The sequence below is a fragment of the Lutzomyia longipalpis genome, chromosome 3, assembly GCF_024334085.1.
Source record: "Lutzomyia longipalpis isolate SR_M1_2022 chromosome 3, ASM2433408v1".
Lineage (NCBI taxonomy): Eukaryota > Metazoa > Arthropoda > Insecta > Diptera > Psychodidae > Lutzomyia > Lutzomyia longipalpis.
The window spans coordinates 21260451-21285997 of NC_074709.1; the positions used below are offsets into that span (position 1 = coordinate 21260451).

Below are 25547 nucleotides of genomic sequence, written 5' to 3' on the forward strand. Positions count from 1 at the left end.
TCTCTGTGAATCATTCGAAAGAAAAAAAAACAACAATCAAAAATATAGCAAAAATGTTCCAAATATATATATTTTTTAATATGAATATTGCATAGGCTGTATGTAAAATAGGTATAAAAATACTTTTTTGGACGCATTGGCAAGAATATGAATAAAGTTCATTATTAATTGTAATTTAGAATTTATCTACAAAAAGTAAGTTTAACCAGAGACGTGCAAAAAAAATTATTTAAAGGAGTGTTTTTAGAAAGAACTTTACGCAGTATAATAAACTAAATCTAATCGAAGATTGAAGATTTCACACAGCAGTGAATTTTCCCCTAAACAAAAAAGATCTTTATCTATGCTTTTGGCAACTTTGTCAAACTGAGTAGCATATTGACTGGATTTGTGTACACACAGTATGGAAGTGGGGAGCTTTTAATGCATCATCATTAATAATGTGACGTAAAAAATGTATGAATCGGAGAAATGTAGTAGCTGGAAATAGTGTGATAAGGCGAGAAAATGACAAAGTGCAGAGTGTCAACCGTCCCATAAATTGCATCCAGTGTTCAGCTCATAAGTTGAAAATAATTATCATTTTGCACGTCTGTGGCACATATTTTTTCTGTTCTCCTATGCTTCACCCAAAACACATAAAATGATGGCAATTTGTCCGATCTGCCACTCCCAAGCATTTTCAAACAATTTTTTTTGTTTTAAATACTGTTTTAACCTTTGGTGTGAGAATATACCACCACACATAGCATATGAGTGGGAGGAAATATGTTTCTCACTTGCATATGACGTGTTTGGGGAAAAATTGTCAAATGTTGGGATAGGCGTTTAATAAAGGTGAATTCTATACAGCTTAAATACCTGTACAAATTTTATAAATTCTATACAAGCAAATTAAACAAATTGTGGGATAAAATCTCAAATAAATTTAGCACGTATTCACGCTATATAATAGTTATAAAATAAATAAAGTCTTATGGTCTTTTGTTTAAATGTTAATATTTTCACTATTATTTCAAGGAAATAATGTTAGTTCAAGGCTCGATTAAAACCGAAAGTTTTGTTTGAAAAATATCTGATCAAAAACTTAACTCAAAATAAGATCCATCCGGTTGAAGCATAAATCATCTGTTGGAAAAGTCTATGGATCAGTTTTCAGCTTGATTTAAGGATTTCGTGTTTTTAGAACGTTTTAGGGTTTGTAAAGTACACAAGAACATAGTATAATCAACACTTCCAAGGAGAAAAAGATTGACCTTAAGTTTTTTTTGTTATATACGTAAGGAATTAAGTAGACCAAGCTTTTAGAATTTTCAGAGGGAGAGATAAATATCCTTAAAATTTGAAACAAAGTAGCATTGGATGGATAAATATAAACATAAATGAAACGTGGTTAAAGTTTAACTGGGCACAAAGAGAGCTTTTCCCAAACTCTCCTCTTTAATATGGCACAAGGGAACTTTCAATTTGTCTTTGCGAGGTTCTCGGAGATTCTCCTCTCAGAGCTATATGCTGTTTATTGCACAGATGATAAACGTGGCGTGATGAGATGTTGGCATCATCTTATGGCCCGCACACATCACAATATGTAGTGAACAATCCATCGTATATAGCGTATGTGTGTGTATGTAGCAAATAAGCAGCAGAATAATCTCTTTTGCAGATGGTGGAGAAATCTCTCTTCCATATTAGGGATGAAATGGTTGTATGGGCATGGCATAGAAATTTGATGATAATACGAGATTTCTCTTTTAATACGCATTAACAAATTATATTTTGATGAATTTACTATGAGATAATCCCCCTCATGTAAAATATATAGTACGGGGGTTGGCTTAACTTTGTGCTAATTGCGTGATATTTCCACGAATTTTCAAAGGATCTCTTTTAAGCCCTAATTGAGCCAATCTCACAACACTGACGAGGGATCCATTTAACCCCACCAATATGATACCTTTTTTTTGGAAGAAGAAGGAATAATAAAAGTTAGAGATCTTCTGAGAATATTGTATGTACAGATGTATATAAAAGTAAAAAACAAATAATTTAAAAAGTCATCGTTTTAGTCTTTCTGAAGAAAATTAATTTACAATCGATATGAAAGCTTTTTACCAGAGCTTTTATATTTCTCAGCATTATTGACTGTGTTATTTTGAATTTTTCTTTCTTGTAGAGTCAAATAAAAAAATATCTTTGCTTCTTTCACGAACTATTTTAAGAAGATTGAATGATTTTTTGATTGAATGAAAAACAATATTTTTCAATAGATGTTAAACAGCTACGCTTTATTGTTTGAAATACATAACTATTGGAACATAAATTCATGAAATCAACATAACTATTGTATAAAACCTCGAAATATTAATTGGGGAATGGTTGAGCAGTTCCCTCGGTTTTGTCCAAAACCTGATCAAGGAAAAATAAATTTACTTTTTGGACAAACATATTCTCGCATAAAAAGTCAGATAAGTAGTGAATCCTTGTTGGTGCTGGTCGATCGAAGGGAAAGCCGAGGTTTCTCTCACTGCCATATGGTTTAATTAGGTCCTTTCCAACAATTACAAACAGGTCGCACTCGTATCCACTTGGCCTTCCTTTGGGTATTAGGAGGTTTAGGGGCCAACCTAGTCCAGTGTAGTTATTCGGTTTATCGCTCTGCTGCTGACGGAATTTGTTCGATACTGAGCATTTCAGCCAGTCCAGGATACTCGAATCACTAGACCGTCGCACAATTGTATTGGATCCAGGTCGAACTAGGATTAAATTCAAAAGAATGAAACTTTAATAGCGAATAAGGAATCTTAGTTATACTTACGGGTTACGTTAAAATAATCCATTTCAATAAAGAATTCCCTTTGATCATCAAAGGGAAATTGTAAGTCATTTTCATCCCTTTTGGGTGCTAGGAAAATTCTTACGGATGCTTCAGTTTGTGATCCACTATTTTCAACCAAAATTTTGTAACTGAATTTTTGATGCTGTAGATGAGTTATTCGGACAAAAACTGGATCCGTTGGGGAAAAGTCTAGGCCTTTAGATATGTTAACGTCATCCTTCTCCCAGTAAGTTAGCAATTCATTCTTAACTGGTGATCCTTGCTTCGTTAGAATAAATGTTTCTACATCTGTTATTTTGATTCCGGGAAAACTTAGTTCACTCCTTGTGTAGGCTGGCAAGTAGCGCTTGTGATGATTGCAAATATCGACAATCAGAGCATACCATCGGTAGAATGCTGGATCACGGAGAGCTGTAGCGGGATCACTAATAACTCCGAACCCTTCGAGGTTCCTCCCATCTGGATCGTGACAGTAACCAATGAAGTTGTGGCCCATATTAGCTAAGTCACCATAGTAATCAGGATTGGGTGATAGAGATGAAGATTGGATCATATTGCCCAGAGCATCGATCCCTGTATCGTCATTCATATCGACGGTCTTGTTGTGAGACTGTCACGATAGTTTGCATTAATTAAAACATTAATTAGCGTTAACTAAAATGCTATTAAACTTACATTGATAAGAAAACCACGATCGCATGCTTCTAGAATGCGATCCCTCCAACGAGATAGTGCAGATCGATCAACAACAAGCTTATCCTTTTCCCGAGATAAATCATCCAGGGGTGTATTTTGAAATCTGGCAGGATAATTTTGACTACCAACAGCTCTATTGAGTTTAGGGAAGTAAGCTTCCTCTATGGGTTTGTCAAAATTGCTAAGTCTCGCCGTACGATGCATGCCATTGCAGAGACGTTCAAAGTTATATCGGGCCAGAATTTGCTGATGAACGTGATAGAAAATCTCTCCTCGTCTGTATTTCTTAACTATTTCGTCAGTACCACTAAATGGAAAAGCAAAGTTGTAAATGAGATAGTAGAAACTGAGTCCGATATCTTCGCGGAAGTATGCGCAACGTTGCTCAGGTTCAAAGAGTGTTGCCGTAAAATTCAGTTCAATTTCAATGGGTGTCCTGTCTTCAATTGGGATCAATTCTAACGATTGTACAGCTTGTTGGTAAACCTTGCCATCGAAGAATTTTTCTGGAAATATTTCTGGAACAACAGGTAGCACATAATCTGTTGTGTGAGGATGATTAACTACGGTAATACAGAGAACCCAATTGAATAGGTAAACATTGACCCTTTCATGGCAGTAAACAATTAGGGATATCAGTTCCTTAATTGTTGGACATTCCATGAAGATTTTAAGGAGTTTATTTGCAATTTTCCGATGAAGCGGAATATAAATCGAGAATAATTCTTCCAGCTTGATATCATCGGCAAATCTCAGATCGGGAACATTCTCACAATCGTCAATCTTAATGATCACGCCATTATCAATGGGTTTGTTGCAATGCTCAAGAAAGGCACTTCCGTATTTTTGATATTTCTTCGAGACAAATTGATCAGATACTTGGAACTGATAGTATCGATCACCGAGAGATTTCTTTGGTTTTAGAATTGTCTCCTTGGGGCGCGTAAATAGAGCATCGAGGCACTGATACAACACTGTTTTAGATTCATCTTTCTCATCCATTTTCAATTGCGCACTTTAACTCACAGTGAGTTCAAAAATTAATTTCCAACTGATTCGATTTGACAATGAAATACACCATTTATAGCTCAAGAGGGAAGATATAAAGTTAATTGACACGTTATCTGTGTAAGAAACACAAACCACAGAAAATAATCTCGGTTGTTTTTGCAACAATGTAACTAACTCAACTAACTAGTTAAGATTTACAACATTTTTCCAAGAGAGAGAGGCTTGGAGAGAAAATAAGAATATACTGTGTTACACGTTTTTTGAATTTTCGATATTTTTCGATTACCAAATTTTTCTAAATTTTATACGTAGGTACTCCCTATATATTTTGTAATTTTCAAGACTGTGAGAGTGCTCGCAGAAGAAAAGGTCATTGATGTAAATCTCCGGCGGAGCAAGGCGATACGGTGATGGCTCTGATGGCCTTATCATGAGTATCCAAATTTATCACGGCATGTTCGACGTTACCCCATATGACCCTTTTCTTTCTGCAAGATTGCTGCCACACACACGATTAACACTCAATCCCAAGTGGAAGGTTTTGACTGCATAAAAGGGAGAGCTACACGGTCGGGTAAACTGGTGCCGGGGGGAGCCGATATAAACCCCTAAACGCCACACGTCTCATCACTCTTTCATCTTCTGGAGGCACATAACTAAATCTGTGTTTCATTAACCTTCCAATAAAATGTGCGGCTGACAACAGATGATCCGGAAACCGCACCACACCATATTTTATATCCATTCCAGGCCTAAGCACCATTTTCACACTCGTCCGATCAAAGGAACTCTCTCCCCTACCACACAGCTCCTTTGCCAGGCTGTAGCATGTACAGACATACATATAGTCATACCTATAGAGCATAAAATTTCCATGTTTATTCCACTGAATAGGTAATAAGGTCGTTATGGAATTTCCAAACGAATCTTCTCATACGGGATTACGACGCAATATTCTATACAAATTAATTTCAAAAATCGCATATCAATATGCCAGAGATAGAAAAGCTTATCATGACCCTTTTCACTCTTTCACTGAATTTATTTAAGAAGTAGGACTCAATTTATCTCTCATGTGAAATAATATTAAAATCTTTAATTCTGTGTTATTTTCGAAAATCTAAATGTTAGAAATAATGCAATTATCCAATTTTTGTGATTAAATTTCTGTTCTAGTTTTGTTTTTAACCGTGTGTACACTGTGCGGAATTCACTCAGACGCATTGCTATGGTGTATCCCAGCACACCTTCAGCAGCCACCACGCGGTCCGTGGCGGTCATGGGTGGCCCCTGTGGCGCCACCAGACAGCCACCACACGGTCAGGTGACATACAAATGGGGAATAAATCGTGACCGGTCACTGTGACGTCCCCTCTGTGGATGGCTCGTGGCTACGGCGCAAGCATCCAGAAAAATTTCCCACAAAAATATCCCAAAAATATTCTTTCAAAATATATTTCTACAACATACATAGAGGGCATGGCGATGGTATATTCCCTCATGAAATATACAATAATATGTCAAAGAATTATCATAACTTTGTAATCAGATTTTCGGGGTATCAACCATTCAGAAATAAATGCGATATCCACTTTACGTCTTGAAATTTAATGAATAATCTCAAAATGCGGGTCCTTAATGCAATTTTATTAATTAAATGATTTAAAATTGACGATTTTTAGGGTAAAATAATAAAATTGCAAAATATTGATCAAAACCTAAACTAAACCCTTTTAGAAGGGTCCTGACATTGTTTTATGCCAATAAATGTCCAGGATTATAAAGAAACTAAGATTATTTGTAATGATATTTTTCCACGTGCTTCATATGGGCTAAATAGGGAACCATTGCAAACATTATTCTCGTAGGCTTACGTAAAATAGATAGCTATTGCAAAGACTAAAAACTGAAAATACGCTGTTTTCGAGACTTTAAATAATATGAATTTTCTGCAAACAAAATTAATTCATATATTTTACTGTGCGTCTGGAAAGTTTAAGAGTTTTTTTGCAAAACATTTGGGTATTTCCAATATTAACATATGCATTGATGCCCAAGTGCTGCTCGAATTGCTACCTGGAGCATAATCTTTTAGTTTTCCCTACTAAGCCTTTCGGCAGTACAATACCATAAAACCCATTTATTACCTGCAATTGTCTCAACTAAAGGAAAATACTTACAGTAATATTTGTGTCAAAATTTTTACCTAAATTCATACCTAAGATTAAGATTGAAAATTCTGTTTAACGTGATATTTAGCAGGTGTGGTAAAACATGTTTTTTTCTCTCTTGAACGTACTCACATATCGATATAGTGGTTTATATTTTTTAAAAATAATTTATTTTCTGACAAAAAAATGAATAACTATGATTTTTGGTTTGAACGATCACAAAAAATATAATTAGTAATTAGTGAGAGCATTGATAAAATGGAATTAAAAACGCGAAAAATTTAATAAAGTATCTTCGGATAATTTTTAATTATTTAAATTTATGTAAAAGCATATTTTTATTCAAAAATATAAAAATATTTTTATTTTAAACTCATTTGGCATTGATCTCCCGGAGAATCATTGATCTTGTGAGTGAAAAGCATCGCTGTGACGTCATGCATTTCTTAGGATCGCTGTGGCCGTGTGGTGACCGCGTAGTGGCCGTCCACGTGGTTCGCGCACCGCTTGCGGATATATATTTCTTTCACTTTTCTATCTTTGTCTCCCTAATGCGTTTTGGGTCTGTCACCAAGTAATCTTCTCTAATGTGTAAGAAGAGTATAGGAATATGACGTTTATGTGCCTCTCTTTCACACAAAAATATCTCAACATAACTAGCGCCGCGGTGGTGGCTCAAAAAATTATTTTGGGAAATTTCCCAAAGTAGGAGCCACAGGGCGGCCACGAACCAAAAAAAAAGGGAACCCCCTGTGACTTTACTTTTGTGGCTGATTAAAAAAAAATTTTTTTTCTTTGTATTTTAGATAAAATGATATTTATCAGTTGTTATCAACATACTAAAGATGCCCAGATATTTTATTTTCAAGAAAAAGCTAAAAAACTGCTAATATTCCACATAAATTGTAAACGTCTCGTCCCCGCTGTGGCTGCTCTGGGACCCTCTCGTGGCCGTTTTTACAAAAATGTTTAATTCTCTTAAAATTCTATACTTTTCCGATTGATATCGATTTTTAAGTAATCTCTATCTGAAATTATAAAGTTTCTGTTACATTAAATTGGTGTTAAATACGTGAAATACGATTTTCAAGATTCATTGAATTCTGCATGGTCACAATTTGCAACCATTCGTGGGTCCCCTGTGGCCGCCAATTTCGGTCACGGCAAAAACTGAAAGAGCCACGAATTGGGACTGTCTGGTGGCGCTACTGTGGATCCCCGTAGCAGCCACAGGAGCCACAGCCACAAGAGGCTAGCTGGGGTGACCAGTCCCGGAGATTTCCCACAAAATGCAAAAATATGCACAGCAATTGCTTATTTTTAATATTTTGAAAGATTTAAAGGAACATTTCGATGAATTTTATTTTAAAAAAAATGTTTCCTAAAATCATTCCTCTCTTATAAGTATAAGCTTGAATAGGCTCCTTCCTTCGCTCAAATAAAGTTATATTAATAATATAATAATAAAGACTATAAGAAGATTTATATCAATTTTGCAGCATAAAAAATAATTTATAATGAATTTTTAGGGATCTTTTAAAACAAATGTTTTTGCATTGAATTTTTCAAAAACAAAAGCAATTCTCTTTTCATTTGCTAAAGATTTCTTAATGTTCAAATTTATTTCCTTTCTCTTAATAAAAAAAAATACATTTGATTATACTTTTCAGAGATTCTTGTTTTACTGACTTTACCCCAAGCATCCCTATACAACACAATATAATAGCTTTTTAATCGATGTAATGTAAGTAATGAATTTATTGCCAACACTTGTGGTTTAGGATGCTATATAAAATATTTAATAAACCACACAACATTTATCTTGATTCATTAATAACAAATGTAAGAAATTTATAACCTAGTTGGTGGAATTCAGGTTTTATTAATAGATATATTAGTCTGAAGAAATCTTACTAAGTTTTTCTGAAGACTTAACTATGTAATTCATATTTTTCGGTTTCTTAACTTTCTAAAATATTCTCTGTTGTCTATATTCCACGATATTTGCCCCACAATCCCCTCTATTTAATAAAATTTATGACTGATATTTAGAGATGTGAAATTTTCCCTTTATATGTATCTATGTATGTATGTATATAGCTGAAATTCACTTTGAATTTTTCTCTTCCGATAGGCACATCGTGGATTTCCGTCATTGTACGACACCCCTTGGTATCTCGGAAAAGCGGTAAGAGTAGCAATGAACTTTTTTTTTATAGAGTGCGTATCTCCTATGAAATCCATCCAATTCATTTCGTGTCTCGCCTCCACTTTATACGGAAATTGAAATGTCTCTCACCCATTGTGCCATCCTCCTTTTTCCACCGCAAATTCACCATCGCGAAGGAGACTATGTATGTGTATAAAGTAAAACACGCAGGAAGATGGAGAGGCCGGGTTTTTTTGTGACGATTTCAGATCAAATAACTTTAGCGGTCGTAGGGAGGAGGGGTGCTTTCTCTTATATGGTTGCTTTCGTATAAATGTAAAGCTTTTTTTTCCATGGAGCTTTTCTTTTTTATGAAGTACGATGAGAAAAGTGTGATAAAAATTGTAATACGTGGCTGTTGTGGGCGCAGAAGAATGAATAATTCCATCTCAGAAGATAATTGCTACTGAGCAATTAAACGCACATTAATTCTTCTCGGTCCGACACCACTGGAATAACAATGTATACACAATGCAGTGGTGCAGAAGTGTCCCACACCATGTGGGGTTTGTCTTCGGAAGCTCCGATTATTCTGCAAACTATCTCGCCTGTGAAATGTGAAACTTTGAAAACTTTCCTAATTACTCCTATTTAGCTTCCATCAGGAACTTTCCGACTGTATCGCATAAATCCTCTCATCCGATTAACATAAACACCAGCAACCTTGCAATTTTCACTTTTACCAATTTTGCATTCTTTATTTTTATGGAAGAATTTTAAAATATTTGATATTTTTTTTTATTCTGCAACATTTTTTGTTAACAATGTACTTACTGTCAAGTTTTGCTTTGAAGCTGTGGTTTGCTTCATTGGTTTCATTAGTTTTTCAATAATATAACTACTTTATACTTTCTTTAATTACGATATAGGCCATTTTGGATTCTAACTATATACATATAATGTCTTTCATAATTTAAGCGGTAAAAAATGTTAAAAGGATAAAACTACAAAAATTAAAAAAATAATAATATGCAAGAATTTAATCTTTAAATCTGGTTGAATCCGTTCGTAGAGCAAGGTTTAAGGTTTTTACTCAAACTTTAGCTTTTTTAACCGGGCCTAATTTTTTTAGAATCAGTCTTTATAATGTTTTAAGATTAGATCATGCTGAATCAGGATTTAATGCATTTATTGGTGATGATTATACTAATTGCAGAGCCCGAAAGTAATCAAAATTCGTAAAAATTATCCAAAAATGCCCTCAGGCCTAATTCAGCCTGATCTAACCTTAAAACCCTAAAGATTTGACCTTAAAATAACTTTAAAAAATAGCTTAAAAAATTAAATCCTGCCCCAAAAAACTTAGTTCTGGCTAAAACAAATTAAGCCAGACTTAGTTGTGAATTTCATTCATGGTTTATTTTCCTGGAATCCCTTTTATCTTTTACAGGAATTTAAAACCCTATAAGTAGTTTTCTACTTAGTATTCCAAAGTCATATTCAATAAAATTTTAATAGTTCATGAGGTAAAAGTCGAACTTTTTACTTCACAATGAACTTTTCACAAGTGGTGCCAGGATACATAATTTTGTTGGATAAAAAGTTAGTTATGTGTATTCACTCCGACCCATCTAACAATATCGAAAAGAATGTAGGTATATAAAATTTTCACTTCATCCATGAGATTTTATGCCAACTTTTGAAAGCATTTTAGGAAAAATTCTTTAAAATGGAACACAGCATTTTTTTTTCAAAGCATCCACTTTATATAGAAGAGTGAAGAGATCCATCAGGGGAGCTTCATTTAAAATCAAATAGTACAGGGAATATAGAGAGAGGTCTATATGGGTATATTTTGTGTGAATGTTGGTGTATTCACATGTACATTTCACAAAACTTATATAATGATCGATTTTAATTAACAACAGAACACCCACAATACGTTAGTGTGGTGTATCCCCCTTTTTTCAGCTGATACAGCATTTTCCCGTCCTCAACTTTGAATGTACTATTGAGGCCTCACACAGTCCTAAATAGCGCTCTGTGGTTATATGGAGCTCTAGGTGGTTGGGAGAATATTCCATTTAAATTATACCATCATGTAGGACGTATAACGTATCAAAGTATGGGGGAGTTATGGATCTCCCAACTTGCCATCCTCATTCTTTGTTCCACAAACAATGTGGATCTATGACTTTTGTATTTCTGTTAGGGGGCACCTACATCCCACACCATCCACCAAACCTTCCAGCCTACCACTGATGTCGAAGTATTTCCAACTCGGAGATATGGCATTGCGTTCTATGGTTTCCTCTATCAGGAAGGGGGTGAAAACTTATAAGTCAATCACTGCAAAGAATTCCTTTCTCGACTATTCGGGAAGACTTTTAAAAATATGAATGCTCAAATTGCATCATACTTCTTTATTTGATATGTGGAGCGCAACAACATATTTTTTCTAATTCTTTTTCTAATTTTTTTTCCCTCTAAATTCAATTAGAACATTGCTCACAAACATACGGAAAATACGGTGGGAAAGCTTGCACATTCTTTAAGGTTTTTTTTACAGGTCTATTTGCTAGAGATTTATGGGAATATGTATGTGATATTTATTAAATTACATAATAGGTACTTATTCCTATTACAAAAATCAGTTTTATAGTTACGGCCTCATACTACCAACTACTTTTAATGATATATTGCAATAAAGCATAACGAGTTTTAAGAAAAAGTATAATATATTTTATTATATTTTTTTTTAAATTATTATTTTTAAAATTCGATAATTAAGAATCGATAATTTAAAAAAGAAAAATGACTAAAATGTCATAAAAATATTCCTTAAATATGATATTTCCACGAAGGATTATCAATAATGTAACTATTTAATAGAATTTCAGTCAGCATTATATTAATTTTTTATATCAGAGCTGCCTCATACAAAGGCAAAAATAATTATTCGTTTTTTTTCTACATCTCTATATATCTGCAGTTATGTATACAATTTAACTCGTGATATATACATATTCCAGAGAGCACCTTTCTTTGTAAAAAAAAATCAATCTTAACCCCAAAGGTTTTGTTTTGCTTTTTTGTCGTATTTCCTCCCCCTTAAAACAGAATCTCTTAATTTCTACCCTCTGATCTAGATAAATAGGGAGCAGTGGTTTTTTTCTCCCTTGATCCTGAATAATAAGTATTATTAGGGTCCTCATGGGAGTCTTATTTTGCCCATTACTGTGTCACCCACTTCTCATTCTAAGGCATTATCTATGATACCAATTAACGCCCGGATAAAAGGTAAGATAAGTGTAATCACTGAAATAATTCCACAAGGCAGCCAAAGAAAATTACTCTGAGAGAACATGAGGGGGGTGGGATAAAACACGTAGACAGTTGAAATAGGAAAGAACACACGCTTGAGAAAGCTCATTGTTTTCCTGAAATAACCTGCGAACTTTCATTTAAATGAATTTCTTTAATTGAAAAGGGCTTTTCAAATATCAACTAGCACACACTGTGGGTAGATATATATAATGCAATTGTGGGGTAGTGCATTGAAAATTATATTAGAGTTATGGTGAAAGAGTTTTAAAAAAAATAACCACAGCAAAGAACATCAAACGTTTTCCTGTGAAAATAATTCTATTTGCTGCTGCATTTGGCAAACCCTCTATGTGGCTCGCGCTTTGGAACTTGAGGGAAAAAATACATAACAAAACGGAGAGTGTTAGTAAAAGGTAGAACTTTTCAATCTCTCCAAAAATCCAGCAGTAGTGGTCAAAGAATTTTGGTCTGTTTTCGATTTATTCATTCGTATTTCACTAAAAATAATAAATTGATTTTTCCTGGGACTTTGTAGTATTAATTTCAATATTTTGTCAATTGTCTCGTCGAGTCTAATTACAATACTTTGTAGAACTATTCTATACTCCTGGTTGCATTTGAGCTTTTGCCGATGGGGTTCCCCCATAATAGGAAGTTCCAAGGCTTGACCACATCTTTCTAGGGTCAAGTCAAATCCTCCCAAAGGAAAGAAGAAAAATCTCTGATGTGACCATCATATACACAAAAACCCCTAAGATTCTCTTCTATATAATAAAAGTAAATATGTAGGGGAGACCGGGGTAAAAATAGTCAATTTGCATAAATCCTTATCTGCAGGATTCCCCAAGGGCAAGAAAATTTCCTCGATAGGTCATTCTTATAGGAAATTTCCTGGCCTACAACTTTGCCTCAGACCACTTTTCTCTATCTCCACGGGAAATATGAGTTTTCGAGCTTTTCCTAAACCCTTCCGCTTCTGACTTTTTTTAGACGCGGCGGGTAAATATAGTCACCAGTTGGCTAAATAAAGTCGGTCGAATTTTCCGACATTTCCAATGATTTTCCACCTGAGAGATTGATAGTAGTTGATAGCTAAACTTCTCACCTTTTGATTCGCGACAAGAAATTTCACTTTTATACGCACTAAAACAGAGAATTTTGCGATTTTCTCAATCACGTCATTTTGCAACAAATGAAATGAAAATATGCCAAAAATTTCGATCTCCCATATGATTTACATGGGATGACTAGATCTACCCCAAGGGGTATGTTTTGATTCAAAAAATTGTAGAGAAAAACCATTAAAAGTTATTGAAGAATACACCTTGGCAATGTTTTCTGTAGTAACCCAGCTAGTAAGAAAAATTATCAGATTGGAAAATTGCTGAGGGAAAACTTCGGAAAACGCGTTTTTCTCAATACGCAAAAGTTTGGGAAATGGGCCAAAAATCTGTTTTCATTTTTAACTCATAAAGTACTGATCGCATAACCTCCAAATTACTGTCAAAAATTATGGGTTGGTAGGGCTTTCCACCAGAATTTTTTCCGATTTTTCCGATTAATAACTTCGGAGAAATTGGCATTTGAAAATTCGAAAATGACTATTTTTACCCCGGTCTCCCCTACAATGTACCTACATTCTGCATAACATTTAAAAACGAACCAGGGGATAAAAAATCAATTTGGCACAAAGAGAAACTGAAAGATGAGACGACCAAAGACCGTGTAGTCATGCAATAGGGCGCTCATTGGCACTTTAGACATGCAAATTCATTCAAATCATCCACTTTCAAAGAATGAATAATTAATAGAGTTTGATGGAAAAATTTATTATAATACCGTGGGGGGTAAATATATTGGTATAGAAAAAAAATCGAAAATCTGACAAAGAGGAAATTGCTTTTCTCACTGATGGCACAACTGTGTGCTCTTATATCACCCCATACGGTCCCTGGAGACTTCCGTCAAATTATCCGCGTCTCGAAAACAACCCTCTGTTGGTTTTAAAATGCTAATAATCACCCAGATAGAGGTATATACTGAATGTGTGAATTAGTTTGATAATTTTTAATTTTTTTTATTGTAAAAAGGAAAGTTTTATTCATTGTTAAAATAATGTGAAAATTTCCCCTGTAGATCATACATAAATTCAGGAATCTAATCCCACACCTTTGTACCAAAATGTGTGTACCAGTGATATCTCAATCGAACAACAAAATCCAATAAATTTTATCTGTCCAATGAAAATTTCAAGTGTTTCGTTTATATTCAATTTGAAATCCATTACGGTTGTAGCTCATGTCAGCGATAGATTTGTTGCGTGGTGTCCCCAACAGTGCTAAATTATTCTCCCCAAAAGCCTTCAGCATTAATCGAAAGTATTATTCTATTGAAATGCGCAAGAGTATTAATGCCCTCACGGAATGTGTGTTTGCGGGACCCATTACAATGCGGTTTAAAATGTAACCGCGTTCCCATAAATGCTTCAGGGAGGGATTGACTAGGCTTTACCGCGTGCTGTGTCCGATACTGCAAAATTGTCTGATCGTTATTCAATGAAAATTGTATACTTACCACGGGAATGTGGGGACCCATCGTCATTAGTAAAATAAATCCACCTCTTTCCAAATTTCGAAATATTATTTCAAAGTCACAGCGACATTTTGCGTACAAATAGGAAAATCGGGAAAATCAATTGATTTTCGATTGGCAAATGGCTCCCGCAATGAAATATTTCAACGAGCTAAATACAAATCCCATTGCTTGAAAATTATCACTTAAGTGGAGACCAAAATGCAGGATGTATACTCAGGGGCACGTTCCACCTAAAACCAATTGGCGTTTTTCACCGAGGGCTGCTCTCTGTGGGACTAATCCTCTTTGCACCTCCAAAACTCACAGAATCACTTTGCAAAGAGGATTTAGGTGACGATAATTCCAGCGAGTCTTAATTAACAAATTGACAATTGCATGAAAGTTAATCCACTCTATATTTCCTATCGTTTTTTTTTGAACGCATTATGTTGTCTATAATTCGGCTTTTGAAATGTCTTTTAAACTTCCAATATTTATAGTCAGTTATCCTAGAATTCTGCTGGCAAATGTCAAGATTTTCATGCAGTCATTTCAGAATGGTTATTTTAAGAAAAAGGTTTCTCTTTGGTCCACCTCCATTGCCTTATTTTATCCTTCCATCAACGGTCGGATGAAATGGATGGAATGGACATATTATCACACTTTTTGAAAATTTATTTTGTGGCTCAACAGCAGGGTAAAATCTTGTACTATATACCCGAAATATATATACTAAATTGTAGCTCATTTTATGTACTTTCTAAAACTAGTAGTGTTTGTGTAGAGCGCTTACTCATAAACATAATATGTTGATGGAAGATATTTTGAAAATTTATCCTCTTAAATTAAGTGAAGTTTTTTTTAACAGTATTGGTACATATTATTCTACAGGAATTTTCCTTTTTTGAACTTAAAAAAAAAAGTGTTTTGAAAACATTTTTTATTACTAATCCTAATGGAAATACAAGACAAAATCAGATAAATCAATTAAAATAGAGCACAAATTAAAAAGTTTTTCTTCTTTCAGTATTTTTTAAGTGTTGTATTTCTTGCAGAAATTGCTTCTTGAAAGTTTCTTGTTGGAATTTTTTTTCTCACAAGAAGATTGAAAGTTGCAAATTCCGATTAGTTTTGAAATCACCCCCAAGCTGGGAAACTTTCTTCATGCACATAAAAAAAAAAACCAAAATATACTTATCTGCACTGAAATCATTAGAAATAATAGGTTATTTCTAATTAGATTTTTTTAAAGTTAATTCACTAATCAAATACTTTCAAAGACTTTATTAATCCAAATAAAACGATGAAGTAACAAATCTATAGAGTAAACTCTCAGCATTGTGCATTTTGTGAGGTATTCCCATGTTAAATCAAAGAGATTTGGGATTGTCATTTTGTGAAAATCTCTCTCGCCGCACGTTTAATCTTCTCTGCATCAATTCCTACGTGATACCGAAGATACTAGCACGCACCATCTGATGTTTCTTCTCATGATTCCCAAGATCATGAATCCCTCGCGGGGCTTGTAGAGGAGGAATTAAGTGAAGAAAATGGAACGAAGAAGAGATAGAAAAAGCAATTGATGTAAAGGATGAATCAATATAGAAAAAAAGAGCATTAACAATTGAATATCGACGGACGTCTCCCTGGGAAACACTTGAAATATTTAATAGAGGGATTAGGATAAAGGATTTCACCAAATTGAATTCATATCTCATCATTCCCTTTTCGCCAATAATCTACATTTCCATGGTGTAGGATTCACAATTGTGAATAGAGTCACGTACGGGGATCCTTTGCGAACATTTAAGATTTTATTTGATTTTCCTCGACTTCCCGGTTATGTGCAACTTATATCGAGGACACCCTGCCAACAACTAAATCTCCATCCCCTTCCCACCCAGGCAGTTTCCGCCGCGTGAAAACGAGGTAAGGCGTGCAATGTAGGAGTATTTCTCACATAACTTGCATTTGGTAGCGTACCTCGCAGAAAATATGGAAGTACAATGGTGTGAATATTGTTCAAGAATTTATCCATGTCATGGATTATCCCTCAAGTGGCATAGCTACTTGTTCAACAATCTCATGTCTGTTGTTACAAAAGGGATAAATAACATATCCGCCACGATAGTAGGGTTACTTTAGAGAATAAATCCACAAATTCTTGTGCAATTATGCTCTTGTCTATTCTTGACGCGTTTCCGTGTATTATATATTGTACTGTACATAGTGAAAGGTACAATAAGACATATAGTAGTCACATACATACATCATGATGTAGAGTGTGAAGATTCGAGCCATTAAGTCATGAATTAATTCTACCCGGTAAACATATTTTGGCAAAAATTGATAAATTATTGAGCTCAATATTTAGTCAATGTAGGTCCGCAGAGATTGATAGACAATAATGGCTCAAATATTGATCAATTGTTGACGAATCACTAAAAATTCATGGTTAGATATAAAATTCTATTGTTTTTTTTTAAATCATCTAGAGTAAAGAAAAATTACCCGACGATTGAGTGAAAATAGTTATTGTTCAATAATTGAGCATAAATTGTTTAATTGATCAATTATTGAGCATGAATTGAGCAACTGATGGATGAAAAATCTATTGAACAATGTTTGGTCAATTTTTCTCAATCCATAATTAAAAATTGATTGAGCTCAAATGTTGTAGAAACGAGGTTCAATTATTGAGCAATCAGATTTGACCTGCGATTGATCAATCCTTGGCCAATTATAGATCAATTGATTGACTCACTCAATGGGATAAAAAAAACTTCAATAAATAAATAGCAGCATATTATAAACAATATTGCAGTGTTATAATATAAATTTATAGAAACTAACTAGCAGTGATGTCACTCCCATTTACGGTATTAACCAAAGTTTCAGGATAAAAGTAGCACGAGAGCCAGGCATGGAAAATACCGGATGATGCATAAACAGCCATTATTGATCAAGATGAAGGAATAAATTATTAAAAATGGGTATTTTCCCCCAGCGACCTTCTTCACCTGTCTCCAAACGTTATTCCCAAAAGAGAGGCCTCACAGAAGGTTATGCTGGGAGGAGGGTTAGTGTCCCTACCTCCCTCAAAAAGTCTTATTTCCTGGAAAACTATTTGCAATGGTTTTCCATGAGATATTTTTAGCTTTATATAAAACTATATAATCATTGTTGCTAATAATTAATTAAATTCAAAAGTGATTCAATTATTTATTCACTATACCAGTGCTAGATATGCTACAAGAGAGTTTTAAAATACAATTAATATGAAACACGCGAAATCTTACAGTTTGTAGCGAAACACAAGCGGCAAAAGAAAGTTTTAATTGTATATCGGTTTTTCCCATTGGGGCATACAATTGAATACTCTCTGACATTATATATCTATGTAACACGTCTGGGATTTTCTATCTCATGGCAGAAATGTGTATACTGTACGTCATGAGCAGAAAGTTGTTCTTAGCATCGCTTGCATGCAGAATTCATTAGGCAAAGTGTGGATGAGAGTGGGAAATCTGGGAGAGACTACTTTTCATGGAGTACCCTATAATAGTATCTACATAGCCCCAATTTATATTACTTCCATTAGTCATTTCAAGTGTTATAGACAACACGGATTTTAAACTTTTCCCCACCCTATACAACCTAAAAGCCACCCCAAAACATCAATATCTAGGTACCTATATAGCTTCATCCTGCCAATATGCAACACCGCCCCACGTTCAATATCGCCTAATCCCAATTCTGTATACAATATGTAATTGATAATAAAACTTTACTCCGTTCATCTTGATTGAAAATCTATTCGTGGAAAAGGTAGATGTATATACTAATTTAGATTTGGAGGAAAGACCTAGTTCTTTTCTCTCTATATATCAAAAACAAAAAAGATAAAAAAAAGATTTAGTTACATAAAGAAGAGTCTCGTATAACCTGCCTTTATAACCTGCCAGGAGGGAGAGGGAAAATTTCATTAGATATTATATCCCAGGCAGAATACAAGAAAATGATTCATTCAATTGTATGTGTAATAAGATTTATCAGCAACTCTCAGAACTCCGCATTAGCATTAGTTTGGTACGCCAGTAAATTTCCTTTTCACAAACTTTGTCGCATGCACAATGATTCTCAGGAGTAGGGTGTTGCTTACAATATTGCAATATGCAGAAATTTTGGAAAGGGGGATGTGGGGTAAACGACAAACCCCCCACACGGCCAAGTTAAACTGGAATATGTATGCAAAGAGGCTGATAAATGAAGAACGTCTTTGTTTTACATGCACCATATATAGAAGAGAGAAGGGAATTTTCAATTGCACAAGGTGATGGAAATTGATCCCTATTGTCTCATATTTTACTTCAAAGTCCATGAAGTTGACAGAACCTTACTAACTGCGCTAATCTATGATTTAAAAAAAATGTGTATTAAGGATCTTAAATATCTAGACAACGGTGGATCAGTCCAAACGACAGAAGTGTCGAATCCTCTGACTAAAATTGTAAAGTTGCGTTTAAACAGTTTCTCCGTGTCCTTAGCTGATACTTCCGGAAGGAATTTATGTAGTTCTACATTTCCCTAAATAAGTGAATTTTCCGAAACGGTTGGGTCGATCGTGACAATACTTAGAATAGGGTTTGGGAAAACCATTACGAATTTCTCCTAATGACTAATCTGATATAAAAATAATGATTTCTCTGAATCCCAATTACTGATTACAAGACGGGATAAAATGCTATAATCTATTACTATGTATGTAACTACCTACAAATTGAACTCAAAAAGCTTTTAACTTGGTAGATTTTTATGTTTCGTTCTAATTGATTTAATCGGATAACAACTTGTACTTTGAGAAAACTACACAAGGAAGGTTTTAAGGTATCGAAATCATCGATAAAACTGTCCAACACTATATCTTAGATTGATGGGGATTCTCACACAGGAAACCCGTGGCATAAGTTCGCAAGACATTATAAAGTTTCTATCATCAGCTGATAGTTTCCTTGGTAGTTTCCACCAACAAGTACAAAGTGTAATTGGATGTATAACAGAGGCGACGCACGCCTTGTTCTTTCTCATGTTTCGCAATTCTCCCACCTTGAAATGACTAAGAACCCATGTGAAGTACATAATACAACTCTAGAGTGATTTTCTCTGCAATTAAAAGTGTTGCATTGTCAACAAATGTCGCTTCCTGAACTTTGGAGTTACTTGTACGCTGGGAATACCTACATGTAGGCAGAAAAATCAAAATAGGAAGAGAAAGTTTAAAGAAACACGTGATATCTTAATGATGGCACACGTATGGTGTGGGTTCATTCGAAAGCACACAAATCGGTTTTTAATAAATGTTTTATAGTATTTTAAGATTCTAATCCAAGTAACAGTCAAGGAGGTGTCATACCGCCTTGAGGGATACGAAGGGCCTTGGCGGCTCAGTGATCCCCAGCATTACTTGGAGGAAATCTACAAATCTACAATCTACAATCTACATTTAAAGATTGCTTTAAAGTTAAACGTTTTTTTGTAATTTTTTTTAGTTTTAAAAAGAATTTTTTGAATGGAAACACAGGAAAGACTTTTATTACCTATTATTATTATTTTTTTTAGCTGTGATTCTTTCGAAGAAAAGAATAGCACAGCTTCTGTGTACACTCTAAAATGCAAAGTCGTCAGATCGTGCTCAAACTTGGTATGAGCACGAATTAGGGTCCCCACATTCCAAAAAACGTATGTCAAAAAAAATTTTTCCGGCCGTCCGTCCGGCCGTCCGTCCGGCCGTCCGGCCGTCCGGAACCTTTTGCTAAATTACAAGAGAACGGTAATAGATAGAGACTTGCGGTAAACGGCAAAGTTTAAATATCGACCGGAAGACATCCGATTATGAGGTCAAATCCACCCCCCCACCCCGCCGTCCGCCATTTTGAATAACCCCCAAATTTTATTATGCCTATATCTCAGCCCCTATTACAGCTAGAAATCTGAAATTTTGATATGTTGTAGGGGCCATCGAGACCTTTCCAACGATACCTCATTTTTGAAAATCGGCCAAGCCGTTTAGCCAATATGGCCGCCACAATTTTTCATCGAAAATCGGCCATAACTCGAAAACGGCTTGACCGATTTTGACCAACTCGGGCTCAAATGAAAGATCTCAAGAAGCTCTACAACTCTCTAGAACATACAAAGTTTCAAAAGTGACCGCTAGAGGGCCAAAAATCAAAAACAAAATTTTCGATTAGTTTTCGATGAATATCTCGAAAGCTACACGATGCATTTTCTTCAAATTTTAATATGTCATAGCTGACTATATTATCTATCACCATGCCAAAAATGAAGAAAATCTATGTCGCCGTTCTTGAGATATAGCCTTCCAAAGTTGGCATGCCATATCTCGGGTTCTACAAGTCCGATTTTAATCAACTCAAGCGAAAATGAAAGGTTTCATGAAGCCCTTTAAATGTCTAGAACATTGCAATTTCGAGAAATGACCGCAAGAGGCGCTCAAGTCAATATTTTGCATATCCAAAATTTTTAAGTCCAAATATCTCAAAAACTGTACTATGCATTTCGTTAAAATTTCAGTATGTTATAGCTGAGGTCAAGACCTTTCCAACGATAGGTCATTTAAGAAAATCTATGGAGCCGTTCAGGAGATATAAGGGTTTTAATTTTTTATTTAATTAATAAGCAAATTCTTGGGCGCCCCGCGAAGCGGGGCGCCTTATATGTATATAAGGTATATGAATATAAATGCAGAGTAAAATATAACGGTAAAATATAAATATATATAGTTGCATGTTTAATTAGTACGCTAACTATTTGGCGCCCCGCGAAGCGGGGCGCCTTATATATAAGGTATATAAATATAAATGTAAATGCAAAGTAAAATATAACGGTAAAATATAAATATATATAGCTACATGGTACAGATTAAGGAGAAAAGGGAATGTACATGGTAAGTTTCACTTACGGGCTGTGATTCTTCCTTCAGAGGCCAAGTTAAATATATTTAAATGCAAAGTCTAATAGATAGCTGCAGAGTATGGATTAATCAGAAAAGGGAATGTACTGGTAAGTTTCACTTACGGGCTGTGATTCTTCCTTCAGTGATCAGTCTAAGTGTGATATTTTATATAAGTTTGATGGTGCAAACTCTGGGGAAGGATGACTCGCGCCACGAATCACAGCCAATGCGCGAGTTAGCCTTCCCCCAGAGTTTGCACCATCAAACTTATATCAAATATCACACTTAGACTGATCACTGAAGGAAGAATCACAGCCCGTAAGTGAAACTTACCAGTACATTCCCTTTTCTGATTAATCCATACTCTGCAGCTATCTATTAGACTTTGCATTTAAATATATTTAACTTGGCCTCTGAAGGAAGAATCACAGCCCGTAAGTGAAATTTTACTTATAAGGGAAAATCCAATCCCCGAAGAAATTTAGACATTTTTCCATATTTTGGGATCGGCTTCTCAAACGGATTTGGCTTGATCTTTACGATATTTACGATGTCTGCTAATTTCCAGTTACTTCGGATATTAAGGAACGGTTATGGGGGAAGTAATTTTGAAAATTCTACAAGAAAAATGGCCAAAATGTGAAAATAATAAATTCTAATCAATATTTGGCAATTTAAATAGAATACCTGCTACATAATTTTTATTTTTCTTTTCAAAATTGGCTCGAAAATCATTCTTAAAAGTCTCAATGTTCTAAAAATTATTAGATCATCTCTTATTTAATCTTCATAAAAACGACTAAACTGCATAATTCTTAAACTCAAAAAATTAGCTGAAAGGGTTATAAAATCTTTCCCTCTTTGCATTATCAACTTGTTTATAAACAAGTAAGTATGTATTACATTGCTTTTCATATAATATCCAAAAAATAATACCAAACCTCACAAAAAAGGTTTTAAATTTCCCATTTGCTTGGGTGAAGATAATTAAAACACGAGAAGTCGTCATTACAGAGAAAACGTCTCCTTTTCTCGCTATTATCATAATTGAATAAAATTCTCTCATCTTCCTCTTTCTTTCATTTTACCTACTTTTTTCCAACCCCTATATTATATATATTTGCACCTAATATATAATAATCAATAAACGGGAAAGGCAATTTTAATTTTATTTAGCTATAAAATTGAAACAATTGACTATATTATCTACTGAAAGTCCTTAGAGTTTTTATCAGCCCATTCCCATGTGGCTTGGAGAAGAACATTATGATTCTCTATTTAGCTGGTCGTAAGAAGTGGTATGGGGTGCAAAGAGTAAAAATCAGAGAAGTATAAAGACCTAATTAATAAGATAAATTATCTTTTGGCTTTTGTTGAAATTTCCCTCGCCAGAGTTTTAGTTTGGTGCAGAGACATCGACAAACTGGTGGAAACTTTTTCTTTCAACAGAAAGGGATTATCTGCGCCATTCAATCTAAAGTTACTTATAGAGAATATTATCTTTAATAGAATTTAAGACTATATAATTTAATTTTAATGTATAATTGGGTGATTTAGGTAGTATCAACGTTTTTCTGTGTGTAAAAATAATCTATTCGATAAATTGCTTATTTATGATCAATTTACTTTTAATGAGTGTGTACTTGAGTGGTCACACTTTTGAGTGGATTACGCGTTCTTGATATAAGAATGATTCGAAAGAACAGAGAAAAAACCTCTTATTTCACTTACTGTCGCACATAGTTTTATATCAAAAGGTTAGTCTTAAGCCAAGCGTCGTCGGCTGGGTCCGTATGTGGGAGAAAAAAAAGAAGCTTCCACCACTTCGGGAAGCTTTTCATCGAGTTGGCAAGAGAAGTAGAAGATAAGAATGTAATGACACAGATTGTTGAGCAATTTAATATACTTTTCTTTTTCTCCGTATACTCTTTTTCGCGGCGTAGGAGGTGGCGGATGATGGCATTAAATTTTAATTATCAGTCTCTAAAATCCATTGTAGGGGTTATTGGATTAATGTGAAATTATGGAAATTATATGAGCGAGATTGTGAGCAGTGAAGTTGGTAAATCAGATGGTGGAATACAAGTGAATGAATATGATTCCCATTTGTTCTCATATATGTATATCCACTTGAGAATTCAGTCCCAATTCAGCCACTCTGTGTGCTGTATCTCTTTCAGCACATTGTTTGAGTCAGGAATTTCGACCTCTTCTACACTTTATTAATAATAATGAACGGCACAAACATAGGAGGAAAAAACCCTTCAGGCGGGTAGTATAAAATTTTCCCCAACAATACAAACGCTAATTAGAGTAACAAAATAATGATAAGCAAGCACAAATTGTATTGTCAGTTGATGCGAAATTGAAAAAGCTTTCAAGGGGAAGCACATAAGGATTATCTGTGGCAAAGTGAAAATCGCTTCGTGGATAAAAATGAAGAATAGGAAAATCCTTTTTGTGGACTATATATGTTCTATCTATATTTCTATCAAAAACGGATCAAGCAATTGGTGGAAAAATTGAGTGATATTGCTGGTAATATATTTCATCAAAATCCTCTAGACTATTGAGTTTTCTTTGGTAAAGTTGTAAGAGGGAAAATTCATAACGATCTATTTTATTATTTTTTTTTATTTTATTATTTACAAACATTCTTAACGAAAGAAAGCTTAATTTAATTAGTCCTTCCTTTAATTTTATTGTCAAGTTAATTAACACGATGAATTTGAACATAAACACATACATAAATATGCTTAAACATTCACAGGCTCGTTTGCATTAAGCAGAATAATTATCCAGAATTTAATCTTTGGAAATAATCATTTCTCATTATTGATCGTCAATGGCAATTTATTCAAAAATTATTTCCATATCAACAAATATGCTCGAATATCAGATTGATTCTTTTTCCGTGCAGACATTCCCATTAAATTTGTTCTTCACTGTACATAATATACATTCCTATGTACATACCTACAATAAAATATTTTCATCAATGACAGATTGTCGTGAAAAACTAACTTCCTGCACAAATTCACTATTCAGAGTTATTGGAGCGAATTTCAGACAAGCAAATAACACATCACTTTGTATGTCGTATTGAATCATCAGTCAAGCAATATATAGCCTAATATTAATATGCATTGAAAGCAATAAGAAATTGTCGATAAAAACACAGATATTTGGTCCTATTCAGCGTTAAAGAAATACTTGAAATCATTGAAATTTCAGAACAAATTTCGAAGATTTCAAGGACTTCTTAATCACAGAATAAGACCGATTGATGTAATTTTATGAGAATTTCTGAAACATCAGTGTGGATTTAGTTAAAAATCTTTTCTATTCTTTTTTTTTATAACTTGAAAGTGAAAAATTTATGGATATTTCTCTTTCTTACGACAATCCATTAAATATGATTTCCTTCATTTTCTTCTCAGGAAAGTCTTCAGAAACATTCAAGGACAGTGAATGCTAAATTATTTTTCTCGTATTTTCTCGACTGATAAATTAATTTTCAAACAAGTCAACTTTTTTTCTGATCCTTATAATAAATGAAAGAAATAAAGAGGAAAGAAAAAATAAATAAAATTCCTGACCCAAATACAATACGAAGTCACTTCAAAGTATGAAGAAACAATTTTTTAAAAACTATATTTTCCGATATAATCTTTTCTTATTAAATTCACACACTAAATATCCATTCTTTTTTCTAGCTCTACTGAAAAGTATACATTGTATATACATAGGTACATACTTTAAAGCATTATAAACTTTCTCCTTCTTCCTTATAAAAGCACTTCTTCC

The 25547-nt window shown here is 34.2% G+C and overlaps 2 protein-coding genes across 8 annotated transcripts in view; one reads left to right on the forward strand and one right to left on the reverse strand.

Annotated features, from left to right (window-relative positions):
• The window catches only part of LOC129792622 (poly(rC)-binding protein 3), a 104916-nt gene that overhangs the window by 11932 nt on the left and 67437 nt on the right, over positions 1 to 25547 (forward strand). For all 7 annotated transcript variants that reach the window (XM_055831866.1, XM_055831867.1, XM_055831872.1 and 4 more), the window contains one exon: positions 8849 to 8902. The gene's annotated coding sequence lies outside the window, so the exon portion shown is untranslated. The remainder of the gene's footprint in view (positions 1 to 8848; positions 8903 to 25547) is intronic.
• On the reverse strand, positions 2257 to 4569 carry LOC129792590 (phenoloxidase 1-like). The gene is made up of 3 exons (XM_055831802.1): positions 3512 to 4569; positions 2816 to 3446; positions 2257 to 2753 (listed from the first exon to the last, which is right to left on the reverse strand). The coding sequence occupies exons 1-3, from the start codon at positions 4532 to 4534 to the stop codon at positions 2362 to 2364; spliced, it is 2046 nt and encodes a 681-aa protein (XP_055687777.1). The 5' UTR covers positions 4535 to 4569; the 3' UTR covers positions 2257 to 2361.